General features: G+C 39.8%; 1 protein-coding gene across 4 annotated transcripts in view; it reads right to left on the bottom strand.

The window, feature by feature from the left end:
- Positions 1-11,336, bottom strand: part of fstl5 (follistatin-like 5) — a 213,050-nt gene extending 201,714 nt beyond the window's left edge. For 3 of the 4 annotated variants that reach the window (XM_074649144.1, XM_074649146.1, XM_074649145.1), the window contains exon 1: positions 10,780-11,335. In XM_074649144.1, coding sequence (XP_074505245.1) covers positions 10,780-10,802 — 23 coding nt within the window. In that variant the 5' untranslated portion in view covers positions 10,803-11,335. Of the gene's footprint in view, positions 1-10,779 lie in introns of all 4 variants that reach the window. The other variant, XM_074649147.1, reaches the window with a different exon arrangement.
- Positions 11,337-12,238: the final 902 nt, after the last annotated feature.

Here is a 12,238-nt window from a genome sequence, read left to right as displayed (position 1 = left end):
AAGGTTCCATTGGGGACAGCAGGAGGGGAGGGATTTTGCCTCTCTATATGCATTGGCATGTTGGCCGCATGCTACTAAGGTAACAAAATCCATCTATCAAAGCCAGGCTAGCTTATTCTTCTGTTTTCCCAGCCTGTTTTCATTTCCAGGGCATCAAATACCAGTGCTTTGTCACGGCCGTTGGCGTTTGATACCAACGCACAAAGTAGCCCTTTAGCGCCGGGTACAAAACGCACCGGGTGTTCCATTAACTACAGTGTAAACCCATCCACGGCAACAGTAAATGCTTCAAGAAAGTGCACCGGGAGTGTGGTGACGTAGCTTTAAGAGCAGAAAGACACACCGGACAGGCGGGAAGGTGTGGTTGATGGGTCCAACCAACACAAGGCTTTCATCCAGGAGACCATGTTACAATCAGCTGTTCATTCGTGTCCCGTTCAGTGTCATTTTTACTGTACAAATGTACTAGTTTTTAAGCCCAACCACGTTGTTCTTTCCTCAACTAGAACTATAGTGTTATTTTGCACCAATGGTAACTATAGTGGTTTTGATGCAGAAAATAAAGGGATGCCAAGAGGTGCGACAAAGCAGCGGTACGTGACGAGTTGGGATGAAAACGTGTTGTTTTTTTCACTCTTTATGTGAAGCCAAGCTAAACAGCTGCTAGTGGCGGCTTTATATTTGTGAGTGGCGCTGATCTTTTCATCTAACTCTTTCTTTAAAGTGCTTGACAGCTTGTCAAACTGGATCTGATGAGGAAGACGGTGCGATACAGTTGAGAGCACAAGAACAGCTGCTAAATGGACTTTGTGTTGAGATTGTTTTGTCAACAACATTGTTGCTTTTTCACGGTGTTCAGTTTTTGTTAAAGCCAATTTGAATCAAAATGTCTTTAAGAAGGCTGTGGCATATTTTGAAAGTATATTGAAACTAATGATAAAGTGAAGAACTTTTCCCAACACTAGAATCTGCTTAAAACTTAAAAGGGAAAATAGTGGGACTGTATTTCTGGCTGCTAACGACTGGCACTTATAAAGAGGCTCTAGGTTTTCACAGACTATATAATTTATCTTTGATCCATCCAGGCAGTCCTCTAAGAAATGCCAGATAGCACACTGTGACCAGTCCCGGCTGCCAGGCTGTACTGTATGAAAATTTGAACTAATTCATCCTCGGAGAGTGTGCCCATTATTCATCACAGCTGTGAAAAGTGATTCTAATATATCTTTTGTCATGCACAGGATTTCTGTCTAGCTTTGGCACAACATCTGAGAATTATAGACATCCTACTGTGTACCATCAGCTCAGATTGTACCCTGGGATTCATCCCAAAAAGACACAATTATTAACAATTAAGATGCACCGCAAAATATTTAACGGAAGACCTTTTCGTGCAGCGACTCCAGAGAGCACCTATAAGTTCAGTGTGACAGCAGGGACTTGGGCATTATATGGTCCACATTACAATCATTTATGATCGCAGGAGTCTGGACATACGAGGCAGCGGCAGCAAAGACCTTGACTTTTCTTTTATGGCCACTTAATTTATAGACCATTTCAAATGTCGTGAGGTACAGGTTGTCGCTACAGCTCTTACAGGAAGAAGCCCGGCGGAGGCACACTGGCTCTCCCATTGTTAACAATCATTACATAATCAGACTGATCTGATCTACTGTACTGAGCCCAGAACAATGCCGTCACTCTTGGCCGCAGAACTGCGACCTGTGACGCCATTAAAATGCAACGCATGGCCAGACCACAACAGCGCCCGCCTCCCTAAGTGTCACACGCTTCCAACGAACAGCAAACAACAGCATTATTATCTCAGAGACCACCAACAACCCTAACCCGCCAACACATCCTCACTCCCAACTCGTCAAATGCCACCGCTTGGTCAGTGTCCCTCGGCATTGGAGACCCACGCACTGGGCACTCCTCTTGCATCACTTTTGGACGTGTCAGGGACGGCGTGTCAATAAACTCTCATTGCATGCATAGTGTCCTTTCAAAATAAAGTTTCGTTTTCACAGGAAGACATAATTGGCAACCTTGAGACTGTAAAAATAGGGAGGATTTTAAAACCAAAGTGAGGGGGCCAGCGGAAAAATTTGAGTTTTTTTGTTTCCTGGTGACTTTTAATGGATGAATATAACAAAATAAAAGTACACTGCAACAGCATTTTTGTCGATCCACGACGGCTTTTCACGAAGTCGAGCAAAGCCCAACTTTGGGCAACTGTGATGCGCGGCGAGCGCAGCTCAAACATGAGCTCAAATTGCTCTGTGTCGCGAGCATAGACTGCTCTCTTCCGCCAGGAAACAACACTTGGTGTAGCTCTATTGTTGTCTAGGTGGTAGGAACAGTAGGGATTATACACACTGTACAATGCCAGAAACAAGTGTGAAAATTTGTCGTAAATTGGGAGAATTGTGACCCCGGCGGGAAACCGGGAGAGGCCAAAGAAAAACTGGAGTCTCCTGGGAAAATCGGGAGGGTTTGCACGTATGCAGGAAGTTAGGTTTAGGCAACACAAGCAGTTAGTTATGGTTAGGAGGCAGTTGCGGTTGACGTTAACTGCACTGACTAGCTACTCACGGTACTCACAGGACTGACGATATCGTACGAGTCACGTGACTCAAAACTGACGTGACAAAATAAGTCAACGTAACTTTTTGTTTAGTGAAGAAAGGAGATTAAACGCGCTTATACTGTTTCACAAGGAATAGTAGGCCTGTCCGATTTCCAAAGGCGGTATTTGACGAGTTGGGAGTGAGAATGTGTTGCACCCGCTGACACATATCTCACAATGCCTCAAGCCACACTTGACACACTGAAAGGATTAGAAACCCAGAGCCTGTTGACCCTCACCCTTAAGGTTCCCGCAACTTCTATTATGTTCTGACCATCTGCCAAAGAGCACCGAGACAGAGAAAAGAGCCGTCTCAATATTTCACCCAGCCTCGGCTTTGAAAGTAGCCACTTGTTCTGCTGTGCTGTGCGAAATGGGTTATGACAATAACAATTTAACAATCCACTTGGAGTTCAATCAAGACATGGAGTGGAGGAGGTCATGCTTCAGAAATCTAGAGCTGTTTGAAAAGTCAGGAGACAGGGCCTCATGCTGTTGCCTTAGATTGATCCTCGAAGCGAAATGAAAAGAAATAGAAATATGAGCCAGTGGAAATGTTTGACTTCACTGCACAGAGTCGACGTTCTCGTACATCATTACAGCACGTGCTAATAATCTAAATTACATCCGTTCTCATCTGTATGTGCTACATGTGATCAAAAGAGGAAGACTCCAAAGAGAAATTCAATGTGCACAATAAATGAAAACCAGGTTTTCGCTTCCTCAAAACGAACCCCCTGCTTGCCAGCAGACATCAGAGTGTCAGGAGGTAGTGCCTCCTAAACGTGGCAGCAGGATAACACATCTCAATGTGTGTGGGCCTACTGCACAATAAAGATTCCACATATTGGAGAGGGGAGCAACAAAGACAGACACAGATGGGAGTTGGCAGCGGTTACAGCTTAGCTCCGAGTGGGAAGAGAGGGGAGATGGAAAAGGGGAAAGCAATGTTAGAAGTGTTATTGTTGAGGTGGGTTGAGGCCGAGCTACTGAGAGATGAAACGTGTTTACAATTGGTGCATCAAAACATATTCTGAACACATCTGAAATTCAGATTCACATAGGAAGAAATGAAGCTGTTCATCGGCTGTACAAGCGTTAAATATGTTTGGCTTTTTTTATCTGTCACCTTGTGAAATGTGGCCCCGGAATTGCAAAGAGTGATGGTTCAACCCGATCTCACGGGAAGGCGTATAAATGACATGATACGACAAAGACATTCCGCGTGTCATGAGGACGCATTTTTAGGCTTTTTTGCATGTCATTTGTACGCCACGCAACAAAACTACGGTAACGTCCACAGTTAAGTTAACCACTTACTTAGGTTTAAGAAAAACGTCATGGTGGGGCTTATTTTAAGTATTACGTACTTAAATTACATACTTAATTACGTATGTAATATAAGTAAAATATGTACGGAAACAAACATAACATAAATACGGGAAATACGTAACAAACGTCATTAAAAAACATGTGACAAACAAATGATGAATGATGACGAACACCAGTCTCCTTGTTGAAAGTCCTGTGTTTGTGGGAAGCATCCACCTCTCAGCCTCTATCAAAGCTCATTACCAAAGCAACTGTGAACTAAAAACTAAAATCTTGTCCTCTTTCTAGGTTACATGGTGGAGAGGAGGTCGTATTGATCTGGCGCTAGCTGTTTGGCAACACCTGGAAGCTGCTTGATATCCTCCTGGATCCACCTTCTCTTACAGTATATGTTTCACATTATATGACACTACAGTCTACCACAGGAAATCGACTCAATACAGGTTGGTTCTTTCAATGAAGATATAATTCAATCTAAGGCTTTTAGGAACAGTTTGATATTTTGGTAAATACACCTATTCACTTTCTCGCTGAGGGTTAGATGAAAGGATCGATACCACTCTGCTAGTTTCCACTTAACTGCATGTAAAAATGAAAATGTGTGCTCTTTTTTTTTTCTTAGTGCTGTAAGAGTTTCTTGGCAAATAGCTGCGTGCAATTCTCGGAGTCTTTTCATCACCTCGAGGTTGCCAGAAGCAAACAGTGGAGACGCTGCACACAAGTGCTGGGGTGGACGGACAAAATTGTTGCTCGTTACATCACATAAGTTCCTCCAAAACCATAAATTCTTATTCTGTCTGTGTCTGGATCACACAAAGAAGATACAACATGTTAATTAGTGAGCTTTAGAGGTGCTGGTAGACATATTTTTGAACTTTGGATAGAGCTATCTGTTTCAAGCTATAGGCTAATCGCCTTCCGACTCTGGACACAAACATATTGATCTTCTTATCTAACTCTCAGAAAAACAAACGAATTAGTGCATTTTTGAAAAGGTTGAACTTTTCCTTTAAAGGTTTGGTTCACCCAAATTACAATTTTCTCACTCAGATATATCTATCCTTGCAGATAGCTTTGGTTTTATTTGGCCAAGTTTTGAGATTTTCATCTCCGAATAGCAGTTCCAAAGTGTTTCACAGTTAACAACAAAATGCATGATAGCCAGCTGCACAGCGTGAAAACATTTACAATTGATATAAAACAAACAAAACAGAATTGAAATACAAATAAAACCAAAACCAAAGGATGTGCAAGCAACAAAGTTATAAAAATGCCAGCCTATTTAAAGTGGGTTTTTAAAATGTGGTACAGACTCAGCTGACCTGACAGTAGGGGGAGGCAATTCCACAGTGTTGGAACTAAAACGGTAAAAGCACAATAAAATGGAGGTGAATTAAATGTAATTTGTAATGCTGAAAGCATTCACAAGTTACCAATAAAATCAACAGAAATGTGTCTTTGTCCCCATCTCCCTCGATAATCAACAGAACTCACAGTTTTCTTGGGAACTACTTTCTTTCTACCGAAGAATATAGTCCCTATAAAAACAGTTGACAGTGTATTTACGTACATTATATATATAAATTTCCGAGACATATATCTCAAAACGTGTGCAAATAAAACCAAAATCATCTGCGTGATACCAGAAATTCATGAAATAGTCACAAAGTTGAATGTATTGATTTGTGTACATAGACAGAAATTTTAAAACATTTTCGTGATGGTCAGCACGAAATCAATCAATTCGTATGTAATCCACATAATTGTGAACCGGGAAGTATAAAGAGCGACAAACGCCGCGTAGCGAGAAGGTCGGGGTGGATTGGTGGGTAAAAGAAAACAGGACTTTCACCCAGGAGACCTGCGTTCGTGGCTCGTGTGAAACCACAAGTCAGAGTTGATTTATTTGTCACGTAATGTCCGCACTTAAGTTATGACACGTACGGTGTTATTTTAACCCAAACCATATTTTTTTCCTAAAGCTTACTAAGTAGATTTTGTCACAGAACTTCCGTACTTAAATTACAGCACTTGTGGAGTTATTATAACACAAACCACAATAATTTCCTAAACCTAACTAAGTAGCTTTGTTGCCTAACCAAGTCGATCTATTCCTAAAACTAACTGAGTAGTTTTATTTTGGAAAGACTGCAGCGGAAACTGATAAGTGCGTCACATGTTGCTGGACATTTGTAAGAAATCAAATAAAAAATATGTTGTTGAAAGTCGCGCTGAGCGTCACAAAAAAAAGGAGGAATTTGTGTCTATGTACACAAATCAAAATAGATTAAATTTCATGACTATTTCACAAACTGCTGCGAGACTGTGTTGGATATACCAAGTTTGAGTTTTCTGATGTGGAAAGTATGTAAATCTCCATCTGCAGGGAACTCAAAAGTGCCTTTCACTGTATAAATGCAATAATACTGCCTTATACAACACACTGTATGCTAGCACAGTATGGCACCTTATTCCATTATGTTTAGTTCAATAGCTGTATGATGTTGGAAAGGCACCTAAACATAATGGATTTCATAGATCCTGAAGGAGCCCAAAGGAAGCAAGCAGAGTCGCAGTTTGATCTGTTTGTTCAGCGTCCCCAGTAGAAAACCACTGGGAGCTTTAAATAGACTGTACAGAAGCGTCAAAAGGGGCTGGTGCATGATCATACAGTACATGTTGGTGCTGTGGAATGGAAAAAACCTTTCGGACCTGACTTCGCATCTGAATTTGTGGATGCGCCCATCCGTGCAGAAAGCCATAAAAGTAACACTGGGAAAATATGCTTCTTAAACTCTCCAAAACAGCCCCATAAAGACATCACAGAGGGTTATTGGTAAAGATGTTTGAACCTGCTGCGACGCCAAGACACCTGAGATTATCATGAAAACGGTGCCATTTTCATCATATCATCCAAATCTGCCCCATCATCACCAGCCTCCATTACCGGGTGCCCACACCTCCAGTGCTTTCCCTCTCAAATCTGAAATGCTTTCATCAGTTTCCCAGCATTATTTCCTTCTTTCTGGTGAAAAGAAATATTGACTCAAAAGCCTTTGCCTCCCCGCGGTGCTCTAAGGAAAGTCATTGTGATGAAATGAAAAGCAGAGCAGCTCCATTAACACCACTACCTGCTCAGCTGGCACCATCTCCTACCTGTTGTTAAATGACTTAATTGGATCTGAGCTTCATGGAGGAAAAAAATACCTTTTTCTGGTTTTGGCGTGGTGGAGAGAAATGTTTTCCCTGTGAGAATGAGCACTGTTGTCTGGTTTTGTTGGCGTCGTCGTGGGTTTGGACATTAACTGAGTATATCATATCAGCAGAAAGCTTAAAAAAACAACATTATGGTATCTCTTTTTCCACATCCCTCTTCAACAAAATGTTATTTATCACGAATAGCACGTTTATCAAGTGCACATATAATATAATAGCCTATATAAATGATACTTGGTCCCTGTTTCATATTCAAGTGGAGAATCAATTAGTCAGCGCAGCCTTGAAAAATAGACCCGCTCATTCATCCAATGCGCCACTGGAAATAGATTCTATCTTGTGGTTTCAAAGATCTTTCGCAGATAAAGTGAGTGCATTGTGGGAATAAAAGGGATTGAAGTCGGATTGTAAAGGCCCGCAGATGGCTGAACGTTCAAAACCGCATGGTTTCTGTAGCATTCACACTATCTCACTGCAAGAATTACAATTACTGTTGCAATTAGTAGAGAGAAGTGTCGGGATCATTAGTGTCTATGTGCTGGGTAAATCACACAAAATGTCAATAGTATGTATGTATGTTTGTCTTGTACCTTTTTACCTGTTACTGTAAATGAACAGACTAATTAGAGGGTATAACACCTGGCACACAATTAACTCATAAAGGAAGTGCTCATTTTCAGTAAAAGTCATCATACTATTCTGAGATTCATTGGTGGGGAACATAGATTTGCACATACTAAAACTACTCTGTTACATGGAAAATTCCTGTATTCTGTGAAGTAAAAGTATGTAAGTATAAGTTAAAATAAAAAGTACTTTAAGAGAAAAGTAAAAGTAATAAATGCAGAATATTGGTTTTACACTATTTTATTGATCAATCATTGATTAATATCATAGTATATAACCATTATTCTACATTGAGTAATTTTACTTTTCATGTAAAGTACATTTAATTATACTTACAAACTTTTACTTCAGAAATATTTGCAATATTTTTCAATATTTCTTTCATCACTGATTTTTGGTGTCTTATAAGTCCATGTTAGCTGAGTACTTGTTGTACATGATCAACAACTACCACTACTACATTGGTGGAAAAAGTACTCAGACCTTGTAGTTACACCACAATGCAAAAATACTCTGTTTAAAGTAAAAAATCCTGCATCATATCTTACATTAATAATTCATTAATTTAAAAGTGTAAAACTATCGTTCTGCATTGGGTATTTTTACTTTTCACGTAAATTAAATTTAGTTACTCTTTTATTTCACTAATTTTTTCAATGTTTTTTCAATTATTCTGTACTTTTACTTTGCATGACTTACTCGTAATGGATGAAGTACATTTACCAGTACAGAAGTAAAAGTACAGAAGAATTTGAAAATATTGCTGAAGTAAAAGTATGCAAATATAATTAACAAAATCTAACATTAATGTAAGATTTTGATGCAGGACTTTTACTTGAAACAGAGTATTTTTGCACTGTGGTGTAATTACATGGTCTGAATACTTTTTCCACCAATGTAGTAGTAGTTGTTGTTGTTGTTGTTGTTGTTGTTGATCATAAGACATCAAAACTCAGTGGTGGAAGAAGTATTCAGATCCCTAAACTATTAAATGTACTTCATCCATTACAAGTAAGTCATGCAAATCAGTATGAAAACTATGTAAATATACTCTCCATCACAAGTAAGTCCTGTAAAGTAAAAGTACAGAAGTATTGAAAAATATTGAAAATATTACTGATGTAAGTATAATTAACAAATGTACTCAATGAGAATATTGTAACTACACGGTCTGAGTACTTTTTCCACCAATGTAGTAGTAGTAATAGCAGTAGTTGTTGTTGTGTAAAGTAAAAGTACAGAAGTATTGAAAAATATTGAAAATATTACTGATGTAAGTATAATTAACAAATGTACTCAATGCAGAATATGTTTTTATACTATTATATTAATCAGTCATTAATGTAAGATTTTGATGGAGGAGTATTTTTGCATTGTGGTGTAACTACACGGTCTGAGTACTTTTTCCACCAATGTAGTAGTAGTAATAGCAGTAGTTGTTGTTGTTGTTGATCATGTCATGCTCGCACTAGTACTAACACACCACCAGTGGTGGAAGAAGTATTCAGATCCTAAACTATGTAAATGTACTTGATCCATTACAAGTAATTACTGAAGTAAAAGTATGTAAGTATAATTAACAAAATGTACTTTAAGAGAAAAGTAGAAATACTCAATGCAGAATAATGGTTTTACACTATTATATCAATCAATCATTAATGTTTAATTAGCATTTTTGTTGTCGAGGTGAAGCTATCTAACTATTATACTCACTGTTAGGAAGTTTAACACATTATATATATATATTTTCATGTTTTATAAGTATTGTAACGTGTCACATAATATTTCCTCTCAAATGTAATGGAGTAAAAGTACATGAAACAGTAAGTATTACCTCAAATGTGTGCAATACTTGAATACATGCAGGCTATTGAGTCCCATTCCAGCATTGCTTACAAATAGTATGGTATTTATTTTGGGGGGGTTTTAAACTCTAATGAGTTGTACACAGTGTATTTTAATATCATGATTCTGTTGTATATGTATTGCCCTGTATATATAGGCAGACTATACTGTATATCCTACAGAGAGCAGAGACCTCCTCAAAGGATCCCAGCCTGTAAATCTGAGTCGTATCGATGGCACAACTTAATCTGGCTTTAGGTTTATCTCTAACTCCATCTGCTGCACCATCGATAAAAACAATAATACAAAAAAAACACCCCCAAAATGTAATTCTCCAACCATCAAAAACAACACAATTACTGGCCATCTAGAAGAGCCCTGTAATATAGTGCCAAATGAGTCAGGCAGCAAAACGCAGAGGATGAAAAAAACAAAAAGTATAATCCCTCCGCTGCTAACGGTGTCACTCAAGGATTAGTGTGCCAAGGAAAAGAAAAAATAACACACTAAGTACCGGGCGGATGAATTAAAAAGCTGTGGGCGATGTGGTGGCGCGTCTCCAGAACAGCAAACGTTTTCCACAAACATTGATTGTGTTTCCACATGAAGTGTTGAGTGTGTGACAGAATAACAGCAGTATGTAATCTCAACTTCAAGATGCTGCTGATATCAGTCTGATTTGAACCCGGAGGAGGAGAGTAAATGGTAAAAAAAAAAAAAGCTGGAGGCGACAGATTATAGGGAGATATTTATCTAGGAGTCAAGGAGGAGGTGACCTGCTGGATTATTAGAGAGGAGTTGTTGTGATGAGGGTTAAACTGATGGAGACTGTTCGTAGATTGAGCTGGATAACATATATATATACATATATTATACTGTATATACTGTATTATGTTCTTAATATATATGTTCTTAATATACCCTTGTACAAAGTTTTTCTTCTTTATAATTGTAATATAAATGTAATTGTAATGTAAAATGTAATATAACTTATTATTTTAATGGGGCTTCCCAGCAAAAAGTTAAAATTACACACGTTTGTACCTGTACAACCGGCGTGACAATAAACATCTTGAATCTTGAATAACAAATTAATCCAACAACAAATATATATATGTATATATTTTTACCTGTGTGTCCAGATGTATACCATCCAGGAGGTTTTAATCCAAGCGAGATTGTGCAGCAGAAACTCAACAAACTAATGAGTCAAATCCCCGACTAGTAGAGTATTTCCGATGTGATGTCCTCGGGAAGAAGTTTGCACCTATAAGCAGCCAAAAAGAGGGCAGGTTGTTAATCCTTTTCCCAAAATATGATGAATGTGCAGCAGAAGCAGCCCGCTATAGAGGAGGAGGACGACGAGTGGAGAGTTTCAGCACCACGGCGCAGTGGACAGCTCCTGTTCGGCGCAGCGATCTCACCTCGGCTGCTCTCGGGTCTCGTGTGCGCCACCGAGGCAGGAGGAGCGCACCAAGCTCCAACCTCACCTACTGGCTGAGACCACGACCGGATTTACATACAATCACGAGGGAGGGAGGGAGGAGAGGGATGAAGGAAGAGAGGGAAGAGAGGAAGAGAGGGGCATGAACCAATCACAAATATCCCGTAGTAGGCAGTAGAAGCAACAAAACCAGAGTAGACTGAGAGATGGAGATGTGGAGCGGTGCTGTGCCAAAGCGAAACTGTCCTTGACTAAGAGGAGAGGAGGAAGAGAGAGAGAGAGGGAGAGAGAGAGAGAGAGAGAGAGAGAGAGAGAGAGAGGGCTACTGCACCTTGTTGTTGTTTGATTGTTTGTTAATTTGTTTCGTTTCCTGTTTATATCGGTGTTCCAATTGATTGATTGAAAATATTTTTTTTATTGATTTTAATGAAATGTAATTATTGTAATTTTTCATCATTTGAATATGCTTTGGCAACATGTACAGTGTTACGTCATGCCAATAAAGCCATTTGAATTGAATTGAATTGAATTGAGAGAGAGAGAGAGAGAGAGAGAGAGAGAGAGAGAGAGAGAGAGAGAGAGAGAAAGAGAGGGAGAGAGAGAGAGAGGGGGGGGGAAAGAGAGAGAAAGAGAGAAAGAGAGAGAGGGAGGGAAAGAGAGAGAGAGAGAGAGAGAGAGAGAGAGACAGAGAGAGACAGAGAGAGAGAGAGAGAGAGAGAGAGAGAGAGAAAGAGAGGGAGAGAGAGAGAGAGGGGGGGAAAGAGAGAGAAAGAGAGAAAGAGAGAGAGGGAGGGAAAGAGAGAGAGAGAGAGAGAGAGAGAGAGAGGGAGAGAGAGAGGGAAAGAGAGAGAGAGAGGGGGAGAGGGAAAGAGACAGAGAGAGACAGAGAGAGGGAAAGAGAGAGAGAGAGAGAGAGAGAGAGAGAGAGAGAAAGAGAGAGGGAAAGAGAGAGAGAGAGAGAGAGAGAGAGAGAGAGAGAGAGAGAGAGAGAGAGAGAGGGAAAGAGAGGGAAAGAGAGAGAGAGTGAGAGAGAGAAAGAGAAAGAGAGTGCCCCCAGTGATGGAGTGGTGAATTAAAAGGTGCTGTATCCACCGTTTTATTCTGTACTCCATCATCACCACACTGTACTGTTACTGTATGACCTC

This window comes from Sebastes fasciatus, chromosome 10 (assembly GCF_043250625.1).
Source record: "Sebastes fasciatus isolate fSebFas1 chromosome 10, fSebFas1.pri, whole genome shotgun sequence".
Classification (NCBI taxonomy): domain Eukaryota; kingdom Metazoa; phylum Chordata; class Actinopteri; order Perciformes; family Sebastidae; genus Sebastes; species Sebastes fasciatus.
The sequence above is the reverse complement of the archived record's forward strand: the minus strand, read 5'-3'. Positions and strand labels throughout refer to the sequence as shown.